The 26,265-nt window shown below is 36.2% G+C and overlaps 1 protein-coding gene across 1 annotated transcript in view; it reads left to right on the forward strand.

Moving 5' to 3' along the window:
* Positions 1-549: 549 nt before the first annotated feature.
* The window catches only part of LOC138328003 (von Willebrand factor D and EGF domain-containing protein-like), a 50,799-nt gene continuing 25,083 nt past the window's right edge, over positions 550-26,265 (forward strand). Inside the window, exons 1-8 of the mRNA XM_069274556.1 lie at positions 550-693; positions 1,269-1,466; positions 3,043-3,201; positions 6,036-6,098; positions 7,645-7,913; positions 24,569-24,655; positions 25,025-25,131; positions 25,798-26,095. Coding sequence (XP_069130657.1) covers positions 627-693; positions 1,269-1,466; positions 3,043-3,201; positions 6,036-6,098; positions 7,645-7,913; positions 24,569-24,655; positions 25,025-25,131; positions 25,798-26,095 — 1,248 coding nt within the window. The 5' untranslated portion in view covers positions 550-626. The remainder of the gene's footprint in view (positions 694-1,268; positions 1,467-3,042; positions 3,202-6,035; positions 6,099-7,644; positions 7,914-24,568; positions 24,656-25,024; positions 25,132-25,797; positions 26,096-26,265) is intronic.

Raw genomic sequence — 26,265 nt, forward strand, 5'->3', positions numbered from 1 at the left:
CCAGTTTTTTACACAATTATATTTGTTTATATCAAAAGTATATCTCTCCGTCCCAAATCATCATTCCAGCCTTACACAAAATTTGAAATAATTACATAACGGCTGATGAGATGTATCACTTTAGGATTAAGTTACCAGTCAAACCTTTACGTGTTTAACTAGATTTTTACTTTATTATTTACCCAAAGATGTGCATGACTAACTTTTTTTCATTATTATTATCCGCGTTCAATATTTTGACTTACTTAAGTTAATATTGTCGGCAAATATCAACTTTCTTTCGTAACTTGTGTATTGTGTGCAGTAATTGACCTTAATCCTTAAACTATTATTTTATTTCTAATACAAATTTCAGTATGAAATAAGGAAGGAGTGAAAATCATTGCATTAAAAAATGTCAATGTGTTGCCTTATTGAATTCATTATTTTGTTAACATTTAATTACAGACATACCAAAAATCAACAGAGCCTACTAATCACATGTATGTACATATGTGCACTGCAATGCTATTATTGCTGGTCAATAATGCGTAACGTGGAACCTATAAAGTAGACATTGATATACCAGCAGAATTCATAACGGTTTGAGGTTATAGCCAGGGAATGTACATGCGTATCATGACATAATGATTAGAATTGAAGTGTGGTCATATCTCATTCTCTTTGTTCTGACTGTTTCTTCCACTGGTAGTGGTATGTACTTCTAATTTGATTTGAGTAAAGAAAGAACTTCACAGTATGTATAAACTAATTTTAATGGTTCATTATCCAGTTACCAATAACATGGGTGCAATTCTGATACTATTCTGGATTTGTGGGGATTCTTTTAGCCATCGTGTTTCGCTCATCATCGTACGCCGTCCCCATTGCGTAACACTACTTCATTCTAAAAACCAATATTGGGTAAAGGCAGTCATATTTTATATACATTAGTATGATCTAACCCTCCGAGGGAAAGAAGCGTGGCCTCAAATGCTAAACATTGATAAGACTTTCAAATTGTTACATTCAGGTTCCACGTGGAACACATTGGAAAACGATAGTGGTATGTTATGTATTAAATGGGCTCAAATGAGGAATATTGCTGAAATTATGCACAAATGTATTCCCGCGACAGAATTGCAGGGCTCCAAAATGGGTACTTTGTGTATTTTTTTTTCAATTCCCACTTTTCCTTAACACTTGAATGAATTATGTAATTATAACTAGATGTGATAGACATTTGTTCCCATGTACCATTTAATAATCATTACCGATCTATTTTACAGATCCATGTGACGACGCCAATCATGCCATTCTGGGTGACACTTGGCGATCAACGTCCTATGAAACTCCTGCTGGCGGTACAAAACACTGTGATGCCGCCATCGAGGAACAATGGTATAAACCCGAAGGGGCTGACATGCCAACTTCTGCACCGGATCTTAATAAATGTGGGACAACAAGCCCAATATGGATGGATGACAGTAAGTGTGGTCTACTAGGATTAGTTAGAGTCCATTTCACCGGATACATTAGTTTAATATCTTGTTATAAAAACAGAATATGTTTTTGGACGTTAATTCTTTCCTTTACTGAATTTCAAAAACTGGTAATGGTGATTTTTATGTTCCATGTTCGTTTTGGAATTTGTTTTTGTAGACCGATTGCATCAAAACTTGCGTCCCCGCTAGTGAATGTGTATTTAAGTTCATATTATGTAATATATTTTCATAGGCCTGAAAATTGGGCAATGACAATCCTGAAATGGTAGTCGATGGGCCGTTGTACTACACGTGTTAAATGTCGTTTTTAACCCAATAAAAATAGTTCGCACAGAACATTTTTGCGCAGAAAGATACTTTAACTGGTCCATCATCAGAAACCGGAAGACACCATTGCCGGATCGGGGAGTTTGAAATATCAAAAATTGCGGATTGACTTAAACAACTCTGATATTGTTAAATTTCGATTCTATTCTAAAACAAACATCAATCCTTTCTGTATCACGATGCATTTCTGTAAATGCAATCTTCAAACTATCTTCTCACTATATTTGCTATATATATTAGGAGTAATGTTCAATTTTAAATCGGTTTTTATTTGAAATCAAGACGTTTATTATGGGAATTTCGCCATGATTCTATTAGATTAAGCTTACTATATAGCTATTTACTTTTCTTATCTCGATTAAATAAGTATTACCATTAAATCTTGATTGGATTACAACCTTATTTGTTGTGAAACAGCATTAAGAAAAGATAATTATATGATATACAAACGAGTTAGGTCCGACCCCAGGGGCTGAGGTGGGGCTCCAAAAGGGTATCTTTGCTGGGTTTTTTTAATTTATTATTTAAAAGCCTACTACCCCTAAACCCTTGAGTGGATACATCCATATTTGTCGTGAAACATCATTATGGAAGGACAGTTATATTCTATATAATATCTAAATCTGTAGAAGCAAAATACTGGACGTCAGTTCGAATTAATTAAAATGATTTTAAACCCCTTTTTGAACCTTCACAATTTCTGTAATGCATGCAAGGGTGTGCTGCTTTTCCGTAGACGAGCTTAACTGTATTAAGGTTTCAACAACTATTGAAAGGGCAAATGAATATTGTGTCATACTACGTTATCTGTCATATAACCTTTAAAGCCAATGAACCTCTTTTTATACTTGTAACATTATACTGATGGCAGGCGCACCATTCGTCATACATCCTGTTTGCTAAGCGTTATGCAGGAGCAGAAACACCACTTTATTACTTTATACACTTTTATACTGGAATAAAAAATATGCAGATATTTTTGTTTTGCAATTTTATTTTATCCGTCAAAATACTGCAGGTTAACTTTGAACAAGGAATACTTTTCCATTCAATTTTGTGTTTGCCTTGGTATAGTAGAGTAAGACAATAATGCGATAAAGTGTCGGTATCTTAGAATATATAAGATTATATTAGACTTTAATCTTGTGACAAAAATACATAAATACAATAACTCATGCAAGTCAAAGTACATTAGGATTGAATTTAAACTCAGATTTATTCACCTTGACAGGTTTACCAACATCTACCAGTATAACGGAGGTGAAAGTTTGTCTGAAGTCCTTGTTTAGTGCATGTCAATTTACATGGAACATCCGTGTGAAGAAATGCAACACGTTTTATGTCTACGAGCTGAAGCAAGCCAATCTTTGTAATGCAGCATATTGCTTCGGTAAGTAAAAACTCAGAAATCAACAAGAATATTGTGCTTAATTTTAATTACGTTTAATCGTTCTTCTGCAACACTTTGTTTGCTTAATTAACGTTCTATTAGGTACCATGGTCATGTAAGGACGGTCTCCCATGTATGCGATGTGCAGCATTTATGTAGTATGTGGTGCGTGGTTTTGGAGACTGTGGTATATTTGTGTTGTGTCTTCTTGTATAGTGGAACTCTTGCCCTTTTTATAGTGCTATATCACTGAAGCATGCTGTCGAAAACACTAAGCAACATACCCCTCCCGGTCGCATTATAGCAACACTTTTAAAATGAAGACAACCCTCAATAAACCACTCATTAAAAAACTCTGGGCAACGCGGTTCAGAATGTGCTTAGATTAAGTATTTTATGAGTGCAACTCAGTTATGAGGAATCCTAAATGATTTTGTAAATTTGGTAGTTCAAGGAACTATTTTATTTTGATGTAAAAATTGCCGTTAAACTATGCAAAGTTATATCATCTTTTGAGAACAACTGTGCTCTGGGGTATTATACTTACACATAATTTCACATGGTCATAGAGTTGAATCTGAGAGGTTTTTATAAAGTTCAAACATTTACATCTAGATAATGGTTATTGGTTCACTACTGGAATGTTGTCTCAAATAATCTTTTAACAAAAACAAGGAATTCAAAAGAGCATATTTCATCGATGTGCCTGATTTTCATAAATAAGCTCAAAATTGAATTCATTTTTCTTCTGTTGCTAGACGTCATAAAGCTTTTATATTTGATATATGAAACCCCATGTTCAATATCAAACCAAATTATACAGCTTTTTAAATTATCTCTTAAGATATAATATAACTAATATAGATGTCTGCCTTATCTATTTTACTGCGTCCTACAGGTCATTCTCGACGTAGGTTTTTTCGCAGATTATATATCACTGTGTTCTTAACGTTACCTTTACACTTTAATAATTTCTTCCATCGTCAATTACATAATAATGTATAATTGTTCACCCACTAGATTAATGTACAGTCAAACCTGCTCTAACGGCCGCCTGTATATAACGACCGCCTGTCTATAACGACCGGTTTTTAGACTCCCCGTGCGTTTTACTATATAATGGCACTTTGCATAACGACCACCTGTCTAATGTGGCTAACGACCGGTCATTTTAGCCCCGTCAAAGTTGTCTAACGACCGGTCGCCGAGATCGACTTTTCGAGTACCGAGTACAGTGTAGTGTAGTAGCGTCCCTTTGATCTACTTCCGGTAATTAACTCCCTTAGTAAGCAAATGGCAGCCTTAACTGAAGCCCAAGCTATGAGTTGTTTATACAAGACTGTATTGTTTATAACCTAGCGGCCGTACCATTTAAGGTACAAATATGGATGCCGACTTGAGGATGGAAGTTTTAACAACCGTTTATGCCTATCAAAGACTGAAATTATGTTTGGTCGCGAACGCCATGTGCACGAAAAGATCACTCGTAAAGCGTGATTTTGAAGCCACAACTCGGATGATACGGTAGGCAAAATTAAACATGCCGATTTATTTAATGTGTTCCGTTATTTATTGTCGATATTTAACATTGTTTTAATACTAAGAAATGGGCTGTACTTAATCTATTTCAAATTAGTCCTATAAATTTACGTTCGATTTCTTTCCGATTTGAGTCAGTCGAATATTCGCCCGATGTAACTCTTACTCGATGTGTTTATCAATAAAATACGGCCACATAACTTGGTAGAAATGCTACTAAAAGTTAATTTGTGTACCTGTATTGTGATTTTAATAGTTTTGAAGTTATATACTATGAGAAAACGCCTCCAAATCGATCTTTCATGTTCCGAGATTAATCCGTCAAAACTGGTTACACGGCAACATTTTATACGACTTGCCAGCAAGAATGTGTTGCAAAAATATTACACGCATACATTACATCTGAAAATAATCTTGCACAAACATACTTATTCTTATTATTAGGTCATTTTCTCTCAATATTAGGCCTGTTTTGAAAATTAGGGCAATTTCTGTCAAAATTAGGCCTTTATAGTCGTCCAGTGACAATTCCAGGCCATGTGAAGTCAGTAATTAGGGAATGATTATGTTCATAGCTGAAAAAAAAATCTACTATATATATCAAAACGAGTTGATTTTGTTATGATCGAAATTTCCGATTGCATTTGAAAGCACCATGCAAACTTTCACAATAAAACGAACACAAATATCATTTCTTAAATATTGCATGGCAATTAATATATAAATATCCAATTGCAGGTCTGTTTTGCATTAATATAATTCAGTTTTACATGTATGTACTGGCTCGCTGATTGGCACGAAAGCCCCAACCTGTCTATAAAGACATCCTGTCTTTAGTGACCGTTTTTCTGTCACCCCTTCAGTGGTCGTTATAGACAGGTTTGACTGTCTTTAAAAGAAGTCAACAAGTCGTAGACAAGAGCATGAACACAAATAAATTTTTTGGATTATTATTGTAATATACATTAACATTGGGTTTTTGTAAACTTTTAACATGTCCAATATCATATTCCATATCGAGTTGTATCATGTAACTACCATATTTCAATATTAATAAATATGTGATGTGATTAGTTGATATCAAATGAATGATATCCTACGTATGTAAGCCGACTTTTTCTACTAATTTTACAAAGAGAACAGAACAACAATCAGATTTTTAAAACAAATAAATGATGAGACTAAAGGTCTACAGATGTAATAATATTAACCATCAAATTTTGCACCGATTCAGCTATGTCAGATTTGTAAATCAAGTATAACGCGAATGAATATATGTTATAACTATTCTTCAGGTGACAGGATCAAATGTCCTGCTGGGCAGAATTCTGACACAGGATATCAGCCTGGGTGTGGGGGTAAGTTACATTTGAATATGTCGTATCCTCTGCTGACTTGTATATTTTTCTTGGTGCCATATTTCTTGCGCGGCCATTTTGATTTTCACTTGTCTTCCATGCTTTTGAAAAAAACACATTTTTATACTTTGGTTTTGTTATGACATTGCGTACTGTGTGTACTGTTAGAACGACTAATAACAAGATTTTTGCAGTTTTTGTAATAATCAGCATAAAGCTGTATATATAGAGAGAGATAGTATTCTGTGCATTTTTTCCAGGGAATATTATAGTGTAAAGCAATACCAATTGATTTAAATTTTGTTATTTAACAAAATAAAGGATGACTTGCTATGTTCTAAACGAAGAGCAACTTCTATCGCCATAAGGATACAACTCTATCTCTAGCAATCGACAAACTATTGGTATTATTTTATCAAATTATTAGGAAAACATACTGGAGTTTTCAGTAGTATAAATGATCAGGAAGTTATTTTGAACATAAATGTCACGGTGTTTACATTCCCTGTGTATGAATAATGTATAATATTAGGTGTTTAACTACATGCGCTGTGTAATGTCTGAATTTAGATGTCCTTGTGTCATGTAATGTCATGTACATGTAAATTTGTGTGTATGTCAGTTGTTGTGATGACGTATTAGAGGCGAGCAAATAAATTCGATGAGAGTGTCACATTGACCTTGTATGACCCTGTCCTTGCACGGGCACGCCCACCCTGGTGGAAGCGTGTCCATACATTACATGGCAATTAGGCACCGAACATAGACCACCTATAGCTGGAAGCCTGTGTGCTTTACGGCCACAGTGCTGAAAGGTATGTTTATTTAATATAAAACTAGAAATAAAGTAATTAACTTATTCTTAATCCGAAATAAAAGGCCAAAATAAATAAATTCAAAGTAAAATCAAAATCATTTCTATGGAATATATATTCAGCCACTATAGGGGCCCTCTTCAGTCCGAAATAACACTAACACAACGTGTTCTTCTACATGTTTGTTTACATCTTAACTCATAACTTATTCTTCTTTAGGCAATATAATTAATATACTTTATAGTTTTCTGTTATAACTTCTTGAAATGACTTGTCCATAAACCTTATGTATATATAAATTAATATGTGTGTATATGAAAGGACCGCACGTGGTCGATGAGGTTAGGGCGATGCATATAGTCAAGTGACTTTAAATTAAATGTTATTTCTAAATGTAATTACCATTAAATTAAAATAGAATTTACTATAGATATATAATGAATAAATACCTATATATTATATTTATTACTTTACAGCATAAATATATCATATTATAGCCGGTACACCAAATAGACCAACCCCACATTAATTCACTCTCATGACATAAATTTAGCCTAAATGACATTAAATGCGAAATGCAACAGGTCCGGACAACAGTTGTTGGACATTTTTTTCAGGGAGCTCTTACAAACATATTATTGTCATATTTACAATATGATCCATGTCATCAAATGTGATTTCTTTTCTTGAAAATTATGTGTTTTTCAAATTAACTTACTTTGTTCTTAAAGAGTACCCGAATATTACGTTGACTGCCGAAGTAACTCATGGACTAGTTGAAGCACCATCAGAGTTTGCGGGAACCCCCACGATACTGAAGGGAATAGTGTTCCAGTGTGACATCTCCAGTGACGATGATCTGACGGCCTACGTGTATGATATACAATGGTTCATCAACGACAACAGTATTGTAACACACAGAAACATACCGTACACCAACCTCACACAGACCGGCCTACATCAGTCGGAGTGGACTGGTACATATAAACTAGGGTGTCTGGTGAGTCATTTTATATTATCCAATAATAATTAAAATACATTCAAATGTAAGCACTTTAATTCATGTGATGCAGATAGCTGTATATATTCTGTGTTAGGAGTTTTGAATGGTTTACAATCTTTTGAGTAACATTTACATTTTTACATGTCATTTTAACCCCTTAATATATTATTAATAATCAATTATCTTATAATTCAATCATTTTATTATAATTGTTTTTTATTTGATTTCATACTAAATCCGACTTTCTGATTGGCGGATACTTTTTGTTCATGCTACTATGAAAACAAAATCCGTGAATTGCGCGAAAACCCGACGTTATCATGACCTCACAATAGAGACGTCGATATTGCGTATTGATTAAGAAAATGTAATACATTGGGAAATCAATGGAATCGTACGTTTAAACGTATCTTTTGTTATTAAGTTATCTGAAAAACTGATTATAAGCATTGATGTAAGTATTTGTTTAACTTCATCGGGGTATGAGATTATTTTTGTTTCAAGCATTCTGAGAATCTGCTACGCGGATTCAGTTTGCAAGCAAAATTTCTTTCATACCCCGATGAAGTTAAAAATAGTGACATAAATGCTTCAATGAAACCGTAATGATTGAATTGAATAAAAATAATAATAAAAAAAGGTTCAAATACCTAGCACGAGGTCATTATTTTAGATACTATCATTGAAGTATAATAAGATATAAACCGAAAAAGAGTTCCTTTATTCTTAAAAAAATATAGAATATAAATCAAAAGTAGTTTACTGGAGTTGATATATGATGTCTAACATATTATGCTTGGCATCATAATTGAATTACCCATTTAAATGTGAGTATGTTTCTTCATGTGCCACTATAACACCTAATTGTACATTATTATCTGTAGTGGACATCACCAATGAAATCCAATGTAGATAAATTGTTAAAAAATAAACCAATGTACAAAGAAGAGACAAAATCAACTAGGCAAATATCCTGTGCACCTACTTCGTAATGTAAAACATGTTCATGGAATACTAGAGGACCAATTATTTAGTTTGTGATTCAATGATAAATTATTTAAAAATATAAGGAGCTTATTGGAAATGGAAAAAAAATAGGAAAATAATGTTTTCGAAAAACGTTTGACTTTGTCATGAAGATAATACCTACATCTAGTATTTTGTGAATGATAATGGTATTTGGTATCGTGCAACATTTTACCGGTTTGTAATACAATATCAAATTACGTTCACGTTCTATGCTACATGTATGAACTTATCAAAACTGGTCAATCGTGAAAAAACAAGAGGCCCATGTGTTCAGATACAGAATGAAACAAAGAAATATAAAAACTGTATATTGGCCAATCAGGCCCTTGAAGTCAGTCAGTGATTTTATAAATTTGACTTTTTAATGTATGAAGAGTATTTGGTTCAATCAGGTCTGTGAATTCAGAAGAAAGATGTTTTGAAATGTCATCCATTTTGACCCCTTTTGGTCCCGCCCCTCTGGCCCCTGGGGGTCGGCAACGACCAATATGGCATGGTGTTTAAATGCTATTTCAGGCTAATAATTCTAACCAAGTTTGACTAATTTCCTATGATAATAAGCAAATAAAGGTCATAAATGTGTTTTTCCTATATAAACTATAGTAAACTTGACCCCCTCCCTAGGGGGAAACACGACATCCCAGGGTCATATAATTCACAATTATTGTAGAGGGCCTGCAGGCCTTTCCGTCTATGACGAGTATGTGATTCTACCAGTTCCAGAATTTCGGAAGAAAATTTTTAGCTCACCTAGCCCGAAGGGCCGGTGAGCTTATGTCATGGCGCGTCCGCGTCCGTCGTCCGTCCGTCCGTCCGTCAACATTTCCTTTAAATCGCTACTTGTCATAGAGTTCTGGATGGATTGTAACCAAATTTGGCCAGAAACATCCTTGGGGGAAGGGGAACGGAACTTGTATAAATTTTGGCTCTGACCCCCGGGGGCAGAAGGGGCGGGGCCCATTAGGGGTAATAGAGGTAAATCCTATAAATCGCTACTTGTCCTAGAGTTCTGCTTGGATTGTAACCAAATTTGGCCAGAAACATTCTTGGGGGAAGGGGTACAGAACTTGTATAAATTTTGGCTCTGACCCCCCGGGGGCAGGAGGGGCGGGGCCCATTAGGGGTAATAGAGGTAAATCCTATAAATCGCTACTTGTCCTAGAGTTCTGCTTGGATTGTAACCAAATTTGGCCAGAAACATCCTTGGGGGAAGGGGAACAGAACTTGTATAAATTTTGGCTCTGACCCCCGGGGGCAGGATGGGCGGGGCCCAATAGGAGTAATAGAGGTAAAACATATAAATCGCTACTTGTCCTAGAGTTCTGCTTGGATTCTTACCAAATTTGGCAAGAAACATTCTTTGGGGAAGAGGTACAGAACTTGTATAAATTTTGGCTCTGACCCCCCGGGGGCAGGAGGGGCGGGGCCCATTAGGGGTAATAGAGGTAAATCCTATAAATTGCTACTTGTCCTAGAATTCTGCATGGATTGTAACCAAATTTGGCCAGAAACATCCTTGGGGGAAGGGGAACAGAACTTGTATAAATTTTGGCTCTGACCCCCCGGGGGCAGGAGGGGCGGGGCCCAATAGGGGTAATAGAGGTAAATCCTATAAATCGATACCTGTCCTAGAGTTCTGCATGGATTGTAACCAAATTTGGCCAGAAACATCCTTGGGGGAAGGGGAACAGAACTTGTATAAATTTTGGCTCTGACCTCCGGGGGCAGGAGGGGCGGGGCCCAATAGGGGAAATAGAGGTAAATCCTATAAATCGCTACTTGTCCTAGAGTTCTGCATGGATTGTAACCAAATTTGGCCAGAAACATCCTTGGGGGAAGGGGAACAGAACTTGTATAAATTTTGGCTCAGACCCCCCGGGGGCAGGAAGGGCAGGGCCTAATAAGGGAAATAGAGGTAAATTCTAAAAATTGCTACTTGTCCTAGAGTTCTGCATGGATTGTAACCAAATTTGGCCAAAAACATCCTTGTGGTTTACAGAATTCGTATAAATTTTGGCTTTGACACCCTGGAGCAGAAAGAGTGGGGCCCAATAGGGGAATTAGAAGTAAATATCCAAATTCCTTCAGAAAAGAAACAATGAACTTATATTCAGAACATTACTTGGCATTACAAACCAGGTGAGCGATACAGGCCCTCTGGGCCTCTTGTTAAAGTTTTAGCTTATTTGACCCATTTTGGCCCGGCCACTAAGGCCCCTGGGCCATGTCATTGAACATTTGTTATTAAGATTCAATGGCCATCTCATATGGATACTTCTGACAACATTTGACTAATTTCCTATTATAAATTACCAAATAATGCTCAAAAATGTGTTTTCCCTATATAAACTATAGCAGACTTAACTCTCTCCCAGGGGAAACTTGAGACCCAAGGGTCATATAATTCACAAATTTTGTAGATGGCCTTAAGACCTTCCAATCTATGAAGGGTATCTGGTTCCATCAAATCTGTGAGTGGAGAGGAAGATTTTTGAAATTTTAGCCAATTTTATCCCTTTTGGGCCCCTCCCACAGGCCCTTGGGGGTGAGGGTCATATAATTCGAAATTTTGATTGGCCTTATGCCTTAAAAGTATTGTGCAAATTTCATTTAAATTGCTTCAGTGGTTTTGAAGAAGTCGAAAATGTAAATTGTTTACGGACACACGACGCACGACGGAGTACGCACGACGACGGACAAAAGATTTGAATAGGTCACTTGAGACTTCGTCACAGGTGACCCTAAAACACCGTAATGATATGTGACATACAAAGGTAGACATTGTGACATGCCATGTTTTTTCCCGAAATCTATGGAAATCATTCAAATGGACAGACAAAGATATTTTTGTTATGCATTTATGCATTATACATTATTTGTTCATGGCTTTTGTATATGTAAATTGAAAAATACCACAATACATTATGCAAATTGCTTTACAATTTACAAATAGCACTGTGACAATGTGAAATGAAATTATAGATTTTGGCAGTGTGATCAAAGTAATTTTCAGATACATGTATTTGTATCTGTAAAATTAAAGGTAGGATTCGCCCAACCGAGTAAAAAAGTTTTTTGTAAAATCCGTTAACGGAAGAAAAGGTGAAAAAACATTAAAAATACCTCAATTTAATTTTTTAAAGCGTATGAGATTAAACAAATGTGTCTTGAATATAAAATTGAAGGAAATCAGGCTGAAAGGATTGTATGCAAATGAAGCAGCGATGGATGGATAGTGTTGTCGAAGTTTCGCGCATGCGCATTGTTACGCACTAAAAGTAAGCAAAATGGCTGAACGAAAGCGTGTGAGAAAACAAATGTATCAGAATCGGCAACAACGAGTAGGAAATTAGAATGGAATCGGTAGCACCCTAGGATATCTAGGGAAAACTCAGAGATGGCAATGTAGCAATAGAAGAAACACAAGCCAACTCTCAAGTGAAACTCGCTTGGATTCTGCTGTGTTGCACGTGGTGAGTTAATTTCAGCGCACATGATGATATACCAAGCTAGCGAGCGTATGTAAGTAACTTGAAGTGTTATATATTATATGACATGTATAAAAAAGACATCGTACTTCGATTTGCTATTGTTGATTTTTACTAAACATGCCGAGGCAAGAAAGACTGTCATTTCTATCTGACATTTTGTTGCACGCTTCCATTTGTTGCCGCGGCCTCGTTTTGGGAAAAAATATGTTCTATGTAAAGCTTGACTTCGCTCTATTTTTAGGTCACCTGAGACAAAGTCTCAAGTGACCTATTCTAATCGCCTTTTGTCCGTCGTCGCGCGTCGTCCGTCGTGCGTCGTCCGTCGTATGGCGATAAACAATTTATTTTTTCGACTTCTACTCCAAAACTACTGAACCAAATTTGTTGAAATTTTGCAGAAACCTTCAATAGCCAAAGTTTAACCAAAATTGTGAAGTATATGGTCCCAGCCCCTAGGGGCCTGAGGGGAGGGGCCAAAAGGGGTCAAATAGCCTAAAACTTCAAAAATCTTCTTATGAAATTCCAAAAATGGTAGAATCAAATACTCTTCATAGATTAAAAGGTCTTGAGGTCCTTTTCAAAAATTGTGAATTATATGACCGTGGGGTCTCACGTTCCCCCCCTGGGAAGGGGATCAATTTTACTATAGTATATACAGGGAAAAGACATTTTTGAGCATTATTTGGCCATTTGTAATAGGAAATAAGTCAAATGTTGTCAGAATTATCAGTATGAGAAGGCCATTGAATCCTATTAACAATTTTTCCACGACTGACCTCCAGGGGCCTGAGGGGTGGGGCCAAAAGGGGTCAAATAGGCTAAACCTTCAAAAATCTTCTTCTGAAATTTCAGAAATGGTAGAATCAAATACTCTTCATAGATTAAAAGGTCTTGAGGTCCTTAACAAAAATTGTGAATTATATGACCCTTGAGTCTCACGTCTCCCCACCCCCCTCCCCCCCCCCTTGGGAGGGGGTCAAGTTTACTATAGTTTATACAGGGAAAAGACATTTTTGAGCATTATTTGGTCATGTGTTATAGGAAATAGTCAAACTTTGTTAGAATTATTAGCCTGAGATAGTATTTTAACATCATATCCATATTGGTCCTGGCCGACCCCCAGGGGCCAGAGGGTGAGGTCAAAATTGGTCTAAATGACTAAAATTTCAGAAGTTTCCTTCTGAATTAACAGATTTGATGGAACCAGATACTCTTCATAGATTGGAAGGTCTTTTTAAGGCCCTTTACAAATATTGTGAATTTCATGGCCCTGGCATCTCAGACTTTCCCCTGATTAGAGGTCAAATCTATTTTAATTGATATTGGAAAAAACACATTTATGAGCATTATTTGCTTAATTTTCAATAGGTCAAACTTGGTTAGAATTATTACCCTGTGATAGCATTTTATCATCATATCCATATTGGTCCTGGCCAACCTACAGGGGTAGTTTGGCGGGACTAAAAGGGGTCAAAATGACTAAAATAAGAAGAAAAATCTTCTGATTAAACAGATTTGATGGAACCAGATACTCTTCATAGATTGAAAAGTCAGTAATAAAATCACTGACTGTTTTCTAGTTCCTGATGGGCCAATATATAGTGTTTTTGTGTCTTTGTTTCATTCTGTATCCGAACTCAGGGGACCGCTAAGGCCCATGGGCCTCTTGTCAGAGGAGTATTTTCCTGGTCAAGCTAGGCAACTGACAACCCATATTGTTCGCTGTATGCATCGAAAATTATCTGAAGATTATATCTATGCACAGGATAAATTTTCAAATTTCGTAAACTTACATTTCATTGGGCGAAACCTACCTTTAAAATTTGAGCCGTAAGTTCATACTAAATAAGTAAGAAGAGCTTTCAAGATATTATTCACCATCTAAAATTACAAACATTTTGAGAATACTTACAATGTTTAAATTGTTCAAGAAACTATTAGATCTCGGGATGTTTGTTTGTTTGATTAATTATAAAGTAGCGCCCTATTACCGGCCATATTCAGGTAAGGACGGACTCCCACGTGTGCGGTGCGTATTTAGGGAGACTGTGGTATATTCGTGTTGTAGCTTCTTATATAGTGAAACACATATTCCCACACCCTAAGTGCTAAGCGCTAAACCGAATCAGAAACTACCACACGGGGGTAATCGTGGTACATCGGTTTTTCAATTCTGTCAGAGTGGTACAACGTTATTTCAATTCCGTCAGAGCAAAATGTTGGCTGCAAATTCCGTCAGAGGAAAAGTCATACACTGGCACTTTGAAGCAGAAAAAAAGAAAGTATATGTGAATTAAACCATCTTTTTACTTGCGAGACATGGATATAGATACGTTTTTTAATATCTAGCTATGGTAATACATATCTGTTGAAAGTTTTTTTATGGAATTATATCACGATTGCCTTGAAAGTTGGTAAAAATTGCTTTTTGTGTGTTTTAGATGTATTTCGTATATTGTCCACAGATCATAACTAGAGTAAGTATCACGATAATCATTATATTTGTGTAATTAGTGACCTTTTGGTAAGTAAAATCATGGTTTGTAGATTTTTTCAATATATGTAAAATTCAATGATACAATTTCTGTCAAGTTAAAAATCTAGGATGATACAAATTCCGTTGAAGTACGATACAATTTCAGCTCATGTCTTTTGATATCTCATTTACATCAATGAAGACATTTGTAGTGTATATTTCTGTATTTCTTATTCCAATCATTTTATTTTGTTGTGACAAAGCTAATTATGTCTGTTTTGTTCATTAGAAGACCGTTTCAGGTTAAGTTTTCTTGTTTTGAAGTGAATAAAGACAAAATTCAAAGCAAGCAAGATAATTTACCATTGTATTACAGTAGTATTGTGGTTGTCTTGGTTGTAATTGTCTTTTTCATTAATACACGTATACTGATCTACACGCAAAGTGTATGTACAAATTTCTGTAGATATATATACACATATATCCATGTACCTTTTTAATTACCACGACATAGTGTTTATATCGTAAATCGCCTTTTTTGCGGTATTTGCTGTGAAAATATTCAGTATTGTTATACCCTAGAAGGCAAGCATTGATTGTTACGCACGTCCTAAATTTGTGTGCGAAAATTTCAATATGACAAATATAAGACGTATTATCCGGTACCTACCCGCAAGGAATGATAGCTCAATTAGGGATTGTTAGTAACTCTGGTAGATTGAGAGTTTGCATTTGATTGAACCGGTGAAAGGAAGCGGGCAAAATGTAATTAATAGTAAACTGAATAAAATAGTTTTTTCGCAACTCAACCACAGCGGATGAACCATCCCTCACCATCATTCATCAAGAGACACGGAATAACCGTGTATATTAGAATGCATGAAATTCACAATGTCCGGTAACATTATGCTGTAATTAAAACTAGAACACAAATATGGTACTTATTTTATTGGAATATTCCTTATTTTTCCCCATAATAAAATACGATAATAATATTTTTTTATAATTTTCTTTTGATTCAGGTTTCTCATTATTGCAATTTACAAATTATCATAACTATCAACTTGTTTACTCTCACTCTTTCATGTACAAGAAATTCACAAATCCTTTGTCAGAAAATACATACATACTCACACTTGTATTACATGAACAAAAGTATTTAGGCCATGGGCTAGGAGGGTCCCACATGCACCCCCCCCCCCCCCCAAACCTCCGAACCAATATTTTTCTGAACCTTATGACCCACTGATCACAAATCAAAATGTTAGCATAAGTTGGGATAAACTTCCGGTTATGACGTCATCAAGATGGCCGTCATCTCGAATTTGACTAAAATTTGAAAAATAGTCATAACATTGACATTTTCAACCGAAGTAGACAAATGAGGTATCAAAATGACCACAATTGATCAATAAATACATATCAGGATCATAAAATCCAATATATATAGTGATTTCTACGCAGGAAATGAAAAAATCTTATTTTAAGCTCAAAAATGGAGATTTTTCAGCAAATTTTTCATATTTGGCTTGACGCAGCAAAAATGTTTCCCAACAGCAAACTATTATTTCTAATAAGTTTTTTGACCACTTATCTATCAGTTTAAGCAACGAAAACAATTAAAACCAATGTTGACATCGCATAAAATCCGGTTATGACGTCATCAAAATGGCCACCATCTCGAAATTCACTGAAAAATGAAAAATAGTCATAACATTGACATTTTTCCATTGAAGTAGACAAATGAGGTATCAAAATGACCACAATAGAACAACAAATACATGTCAGGACCAAATAATCCAATATATGAAGTGATTTGTACGCAAGAAATGAAAATATATTATTATTATAAATATTTTTTTCATTTCCAGCGTAGAAATCACTACATATATTGGATTTTTTGGTCCTGATATGTATTTATTGTTCTATTGTGGTCATTTTGCTACCTCATTTGTCTACTTCGGTTGAAAAATGTCAATGTTATGATTATTTTTTAATTTTTAGTCAAATTCGAGATGGCGGCCATCTTGATGACGTCATAACCGGAAGCTCATCCCAACTTATGCAATGTTAACATTTTGATTTGTGATCAGTGGGTCATTAGGGTTCAGAAAAATATTGGTTCGGAGGTTTGGGGGGGGTGCATGTGGAACCCTCGTAGCCCATGGCCTAATTGCCCACTCATTTGACTGGCTATAACTAATGAATAACAGGTATATGAAGAATTTATAAATATCCATTTCCAATTAAGTAAACATCTGATTCAGAGAGTATCGACGATAATAATACTACATCATTCCGTCATCAGGTGGATCCTCCTTCCGCGATTGTTTCAGCGCTGTCCACTACAATCTGCAGAAGTACGCCGACTGGGATGATCAAGTCCCAGCCCGGGAACACTCAGCTATCCGACAATCTGGAATGGCTGCAATCAGTTGGTATGTTTCGGAGGAATGATCATACACAGTAGGTCTTACTTGTGTAGCACTTTTCACAGCTCCTCTTGTTTCCTCCACGCCCATAATGAAGCCATTTCTGTCTCCCGGCACACACATCCGATCAACTTCTTCCTCTCTGCTCAGGTGGCACCAATGATTCGCATCTCCACTGGAACGCATCATACCTTCCATCTTCCATTCTCCTTGCTGACAGTCTGCTACTAGATCCTGGTATTGGCTTCCTTTCTTTCATACGCGTTTCTTCCACGCCACCAAGATAACCTGTTTGGTAGACCAAATGACAATACCTGGTCTTTGATTTGTCGTTGTTATCTCTGGTGGAAGCTGCATTCGGCATTCTAGATTTGCTCGCAAATAGCCCAATTCCTTACACACCGCCTTTCGTAATCTGCTCTCCTGTTCGGACAAATGTGACAAATTTCATACCCTTTTGCTCTTCTCTGGCTTTTTCCTGTTCTTCCCTAATGCATTTGCAAGGACAGATATAACCTTGTTGTGACGCCATGTATATCGTCCATCCGCCAACGTTACTGAGCATGAAGACAGGATGTGCTCTACATTTGCTGGTTTTCCCCAGGGCTTGCAATTGGGTTCCTCTTATATCCCATGTTACGAAGTTTGTTGGTGAGGGCAAAACATCATATATGGACTTAGCTGGAACTGCAGTTTCTGCGCGTCCATAGACCAGATATCGCTCCATGTTAACTTCTTTTGACCAGTACCTTCCCAATTTAACCAACTGCCCTGATACGTTGTTGCCCGGACCGTTCTTGTGTGTTCCTCTATCTGGCGGACTTCCTTCTTTACAAGCTCTCTCTTCTCATCCGTAGCTGTTCCCTATCTTGCTCTAGTTGTTACATCGAGTGCCTGCCAGACTTCACACGATGTGTCCATGCCTCAAACATTACTCTACTCCATTCATTGTCCTCTTGGCTAACCAGATGTGATGTCCTCCTTCGCTCCTCCCACCTTAGGATCTCTGCTGTCCCTAAACATTAGTAGCTGTCTGACTTTGGTGACATTTCACTCCGCTGTTAGTGATATCAGGGGAAGTTGTAACTTTTTTCTGAACTGCCAGCCGACTGCCGTCATTTTCATTTAGTACACTAGTAGAGGCCAAATGATTTGAGGTAGCACGCCGTGTTGATAAATCCAGGGCTGTGTATTCTTTCTATTGTGTCCATCCACTTTTTCAGCTGTTTGGTTTCACACACGTTTTTGGTGTCATTCAATGAGCCGTTGTAGTATTTATTTACCAAGGCATTTCACTGGCTTCGTGGACACGGTTTGAATAGTGTCTTCTATCTCAAATGTATGTTGGTAACTTCTCCATTCTTCGATACCATGCTCCACCTAGCTTCGACTGCCGTATTTGTGCTTACCGTCATGTCGTCCATGAAAGCTTTTACTGGAGTTATCGAATACCTGCTTTCATCCATGGCCCTCTTTTCATCAGATGTAACCATCAGGTTATAGGCGTAGAGAACAAAATCACTGACACAGTGCATTCGGTAACTATTCCAGCTACTAGACACTGGCAGGTGGTTGTATAATCTGGCACTGTAAACTTCATCTGAAGTCTGTCAAAGAAATCCTCAAGCAGATAGCTTATCTTCTCCGGCACATGATACCTCTACAGCGTGAACCATACGCATTTTCCAGGTTTAACCACATGACAGCCAGATCTCCTTTCCTTTCCTTGGCCTCTCTGATAATCTGTGTTAGAACACTGTGTTAAATGCATCCTGACACACCTGGTACTTCTTCCTGCAAAGCAATGTCTATTATTTCCATTGGTCAGCATTAATACTTTTCATTGACTTTTTAGTTTTAAAAGTATTATACCATTTTAGTGCATTTTTCGCAATAAAATATATGGTGAACATAAAAACGATATACTTCACTCTATTGAAATATCAATTGGTATGTTTTCACTCGCTTTTCACCAATATGAATGCAGCATTGGCAGTGAAAATGTCACTGTGATTGCTGCGTCATTAGTAGTTTATAGTTAATAATCGAAAAGGTAAATAACTTTTAAAATGCAATGACGGAATAACCTTTGGCGAAACTAGTAGTGATGTTTTTTTGGTAGATGAGTGCGAGAAAAATGTATATTTTTGTAATAAATAGAATATTCCTTGATTCGTGATGAATACCAATAATATTTCATCTAGTGAGGATGCTTATTGTGCTTCGCATACGTACTTTATGTACATTTTCCCGATTGAAACGGTAATAAAACTTTTTATTTCTTAATTGACGATGAACGGAAATTGTATCACGTCTCAATCAGTAGGTAACGGAAATTGTATCAGTAGTGAACGGAAAATGTATCATTGTTCCAAATACTTTATTTCGATCAAAGCAAACTGCCATAAAATTTCTTTTTCGCCGGCTTTGATCTGTCATAATGATCAAATGATCATATCCTTATATTGTTTGGTTAACAAAATACTTTTCAGGCCTCTTTTATGTATCCAAAACTTAACTTCAACTAATTGACATATTTCCTTTACAAATTTGCAAATAGTGATGTTGTGACCGCAATAATCAAAGCACATTACACAATAGTAATCTTTCTACATGTACTTAAAGTAACATATGTCTCACATTTTGCTCTGACGGAATTTGTAGCCACCATTTTACTCTGACTGAAATACCGTTGTACCACTCTGACGGAATTAAAATAAAATGATGTACCACGATTAGCCCCGAGCGTTAAACGGATGGCCAAAAGTGAGTCGGTGTCAAGGGCGTTACAAAGAGGAAAGTTAGTCCTGAATTTGGTCGCCTTTTACGATCATGCACACTTCTAACGCCCTACCTACAGGGCATTTACATAAAGCATGTTTTAACAAGACGCTTACAAGGCAGGGTATTGCCACTAATGTCTATATATGTCCGTCCATTAAAAAGATTTCTACAGCTTATGGTTTTCAACATATAAAATAACGTTATTTTCGATATTTCGATTAGACATATTTAAAGATGCTTCACCGCTGACAAATGGTATTTTTTCACTATCAAAAACAGGAGCAGACGATTTAGTATTTTTCTTCAGTTACAAAAGTTACTCACTTTACACTATTACCACCATTGAAAAGTTTGAGCTTCTAATTTTGCTTCAAGTTAAAAATATGAAAAATATTTAATTGCATCCCGAAAAAATTCCGTGTCACTATATCCTATATGGAAGGAAGTACTGATTGCGCATGCACTAAAGGCGAAATAAATTATTTTATATTATTTTTTGTGTTAAATAGACATATATATACACGATCAAACACCAATTATTGTTCAACGGAGGAATATCATCTGTGCTTTGTCGGCGGTGGAGCATCTTTTATCATCAGCCTTAAGACTTTCATAATCCTCTCCCCAAAAACGCTTATTCAACATTTTTATCTTTCTATTTCGAGCCAAAATATTGCCTATATCATACGACAATGAAGATACATTCTCTGTATATCAACGATGCGTGAATATTTTTAAATAATAATTCAATGTACATTATTTTATCTTAATCAGTGTAAATATGTACGTGGCGTTAATATGTCGAGACCGAACGCTCTTTATATTGTATATTATTCTATATTATTAGTTAGACATTTTGTTAGTGACCTAATACGGAAAAAAATATTGGGTCTAAAATAAAATTGTATTTTTTAAGTTTTAAGTCGTTTTGGTTTCCATACATAATGCATTTTGCAGTTACTTTATTGAAAGGGTCTTCGACGGGATACAATTTTATTTTAGACCCAATATTTTTCCGTGTTAGGTCACTAACAAACTGTAAGTAATAATATGTATTTCAGCCGGTTTGATTTTGGCGTTTTGTAAATGTCTATTGAAGCTTTAGCCAAATGAGCAAACGAGAAACTGGTGAAAATGAAGTCGGTTATCTAGACTCCAAGATAGTACTTTTAATTATGAAAAGATTATTGTATTTTAATTTGTTTCGGTTTGATTTCTACGTGAATAACACCATTTTACAGTGCCACTGAATACAATGATGACGTCAAAAACAGAAAAGGAAATTGAACGCCTACACGTTGGCAAGTAGCAAGAGCCAGTATGTTTGGCGCCTTGTCATGAACAAAAACATTAATTTGCGATTTACATTTATGTTACGGTTTTGCTGTCGTTAACATGGGTTGATCATTGGAAACCTACAGAAAAAAAATCATTCCCCAATATATAACGTTTCTAAATAGCAAATTCGTCGTGCGTAAACTTTTGCATTTAAAACGCTACACCTCCTTTACTGCAAAGGAGATTTTATTCATATTTGGTGTGAAATATCATATTTTATATAAATGAGATAGGTACGACCCCTAGGGGCAGAGGGACGGGCCCCAAAAGGGGAAATTTTCTTAATTTAAGCTTGAAAATCCTACTCCTCCTTCATCCTTGGATTTCATTCATATTTGGCGTGAAACATCATATGAGCCTGTTCCGACCCCAAAGGGCTGACGAGCGGGGCCCAATAGTTTTCTTATTTTAGCTTTAAAGTCCTACTCTTCCTTCATCCTTGAATGGATGACAACCAATTTTGTTTTGAAACATCATATAAATGAGCCTGCTCTGACCCCTAGAGGATGAGGGATTGGGCCCCAAAAGGGAAAAAATTCTTAATTTTTGCTTAAAAATGCTACAACTCCTTCATCCTTGGATGGATGGTAACTAAATTTGGTGTGAAACATCATTGGGAAAGACAATCCTTTTTTATGTATATGTGTTTGGTCTGACCCCAAGGGGCTGAGGGGCGGGGCCCCAAAAGGGCAAATTTTCATAATTTTAGCTTTAAAGTCCTACTTCTCCTTCATCCTTGAATGGATGGCAACCAAGTTTGTTTTGAAACATTGTCGAGAAAGGCCAATTATTTATATTACATAAATGAGCCTGCTCTGACCCTTAGGGGCTGAGGCCCCAACAGCTTTATTTTAGCTTTCAAATCCTACTTCTTCTTCATCCTTGGATGGATTTCATCCATATTTAGTGTATAGTATCATTGGGGAAGGGTAATCATATTTTGTATAAATAAGTTATGTACGACCCCAAGGGACAGAGGGGCGGGGCCCCAAAAGCGGAATTTTCTTAATTTTAGCTTAAAATGCTACTACTCTTTCATCCTTCGATGGATAACAACCATATTTGGTTGAAAAATTGTTGGAAAAGGGAAATCATATTTAATAGAAACGAGCCTGGTCCTACCCCAAGGGGCTGAGGGATGAGGCCCCAAAAGGGGATTTTATTAAATTTTGCTTTAAAATCCTACTCCTCCTTAACACTTGAGTGAGTGGAATACATCCATATTTGGTGTGGAACATCTTTGGGGTAGGAAAATCATATTTTAAATAAACGAGTTAGGTTCGACTCCTGGAGACAGAGGGGCGGGGCTCAGAAGGGGGAACTTTGATGAAAGGAGTAGATATGATAGATCCAGTATTTGGCCTTAATTTTTCAGGCCGATAAAAACTCTGATTCTCATTAATTTCATATCAATAAATACCCTCATACTTGCCATTCATCAAAACATAATTTTTTATAACCATGTACACGATGTGTCCCACCTATCATGTCATCAAATCGATGATTTTCCTCTTCCAAATTTTGCTAGAAATTCATCATCTTTAGGTTAGAAAAGGCTTAAAATGGATTTGGCCGCCACCTCGATGATTTTCCTCTTCCAAATTTTGCTAGAAATTCATCATCTTTAGGTTAGAAAAGGCTTAAAATGGATTTGGCCGCCACCTTGGAGCAACTTTACATTTTGCATGGATATGCGTAAATACACGATACACAACGTGTGAAAATCTCTTTCTGCTCCACGAAGGCGGCCACATTCATTTTTAGAGAAAACCACTCAAAAAGTATGATTTTTCAAGGATTTTTGTGAAAAATGGCGGGAAACTGCATGTTGATGACGTCATAGTGAACATAATTGGCACATGCGGGATATTTTCGAGATGTAATGTGTTAGCAAATGTATTCAGCTGTTATATGGCAAAATATGTTGTTCTTTACTTGAGAATTAATTTTGAGGCCATATTCGAGTCTTAACGTACCTCCTCCTTTGGGTTTAAAAACCTACTCCTCCTTAACACTTGAGTTGATTTCATCCATATTTGGTGTAAAATATCATTGGGGAACTGTTATCATATTTTATATAAACGAGTTAGTTTCGACTCCTGGGGACAGAGGGGTGGGGATCAGAAGGGTGAACTTTGATGAAATTTGGCTTTAAAATCCTACTCTTCCTTAACTGTTAAGTGGATTACATCTATAACCGTTGTAAAGCATCATTGGGGAAGGACAATCATATGTTACATAGTTTGTTAGGTCCGACCCCTGGGGATTGAGAGGCGGGGCTCAGAAGGAGGGACTTTGATAAAAATTGGCTTTAAAATTTTACTCCTCCTTAGTCCTTGAGTGAATAACATCCGTATTTGGTGTAAAACATAATTGGGGAAGGACATTCATATTTCATATAAACACGTATGGGGCAGGACTCAGAAGGTGGAGTTTTGATAATATTTGGCTTTAGAATCCTACACTTTCTTAACCCTTGAGTAGATTCCATCCATATTTGGTCTAAAACAACATTGGGGAAAGGGCAATCATATTTGATATAAACTAGGTCCGACGACTGGGAACAGCTGGGTGGGGCTCAGATGGGGTAGTTTGACTGAAATTTGGCTTTAAAATAATACTTCTCCTTAACACTTAAGTGAACCATAATTGGTGTGAAACATCAATGGGGGAGGACAATCATATTTTATATAAATGAACCAGATTTGACGTTTAGGGAAAAAGTGGCGGGGCTCAACAAATGACCTTTACCTATTTCAGAAACTTACATATTAAACTAAGAAGTTCTTTGTATTGCTTATATTAATTGTTAACCACTACTTGAAACTGTGACTGTTTTGTGCCATGAGTCAGATGACCGTTAAGGCCCGTGGGCCTCTTGATTTTTTCTGTTGGTTTTTTTCCATATTATGCATAGTCACGTTTGAAAAAAATCGAGTACCGGAGTTTAAATCATTGAAGGAGGAGAAAAAGAATAAGACCCTTTATAGCCGACCTTTACGATCATGCAATAGAGACAGCATACACAGCTTTATTGTCCTATCTGCCGCGGTTGATTACTGATACATACGTAATGTCACTCCTTTCCATTCTTTTACACAGGTAAAGTGTGCAGTCCGTGTACGAAATGATACAGATAATCCACCTACCCAAATTACTAACAGCGAGTATTTTCATGCTGGGATTGAGGTAAGTGAATACTCAAATGTAATATAAGTTTCATTTTTTGAAACATAAAAAGAAGAAGCATAATATGGTATCTCGCAAGTCGTAATGAAAGATGTGTGTCGTTTTGTCTAGGGCAGTTAAGGTATTTTTATAGGAACTCATGTCACTGATTCATAGGCAAATGGAAGACAAAGTCAGAAATTTTCATATGAACTTTGAAAATTACACAAATTCAGTATACCTCTAACAATAATTTCGGCACTAATCATCTTTTATGGCTATCACTACAAAAAATATATGAGAAGGTCAATTTTCGTTTCAACTTCACTTCAATCGCAATGCTTATAAAACAGGCTTGAAGACTTATAAAACACAAATTCCATTCTACAGACTGATTCGCTGGAGTATGAAGTTCCGGAAAATGCCCATATTAATATACTAGTCAGACTCACAGTTCCCATTGACTGTATGTACCTTCCAACGTTCACGCCTGAAGAGTAAGTATAGTGTAGTCCTGTATAGCATCAGTCAAATCGAATTTTGATTATACCTTAATCGCATGCTCATTTTATCCGATGTTGCGGCGTCTGTCCGTAAACATTTTCTTAATGAATATCGTTTGCATAACTTTTAACTCTGATTCTCATGGGGCATGGCAGTTCAGGTTCAGTAAAGAGAAATAGATGTAAACCCTTCAAATCGTTTGTAGTCATAACGTGTTGAATGGATTGTAATAAATTTGGTGAAACGGTAACAAAACTATAATAAAATATGGCTTTGTATGGGGCAGTAAAAGCGAGGCCTATAAGAGAATATAAGAGATAACTATTCTTACAATTATTAAAAACAAACAAACACTGATAAATGCTGCATTGCTAAACAAACCATGTTATGAATAAAGAACATCTGAGCCCCTTGTTATACATAATGTATGTACCTTGAGGACACAAGTGGTTTTTTTTTTTTTTTTTTTTTTTTTGTATGTTCACTGTAATTGAGTCGTGCAAACTACTTCAGAATATGTTTTAAAGTGATACTGATTGAAAAGGTGTTTAATTCTGATATTTTTTCTCTTCTCATTTTGTGATAAGACTGTGATTAGTATTGTGCGTAAGTGTTTTTCAAATGCTTTTTACAAAAATATGCATTATTTTTATTTTCAGAATTCATAGTTATACCGGTCAATTTTGCAAAGTAAGTATTCGGTTATCAGTTCCTAAGGAATCTGATGTTTCATGTACACTTGGCGGAGTTACTAACGATCCAGTTTCCTTCGACAACACACAGTGTGGAATTCAGTTTAACTTTGATGAATGGAACATATCTAAAAACTTAACAGTATATGGGTCGACTGACGGTATCGTCAAAATGTCTGTCAGCACGACAGCGTTTCTCAGACTAGAAGCAGACGCTAGCTTTGCCAGTGTAGCATGGTCACATGCAACGAAGCCAGACATCAAGGTAAGCATAAATGTAACTAAACAATTTGTTCCAGTTTGTATTACTTTCTTACACAAATCCAACAACAGAACATATATACGGGAAACCAACTACCAATGGCTGGCATGCTGCCAATGAACTTTATTGCATAAATATAGTTTAGTTCACAGGTGTTCTATAGAAATTATAAC

Source organism: Argopecten irradians, chromosome 7, assembly GCF_041381155.1.
Source record: "Argopecten irradians isolate NY chromosome 7, Ai_NY, whole genome shotgun sequence".
Classification (NCBI taxonomy): domain Eukaryota; kingdom Metazoa; phylum Mollusca; class Bivalvia; order Pectinida; family Pectinidae; genus Argopecten; species Argopecten irradians.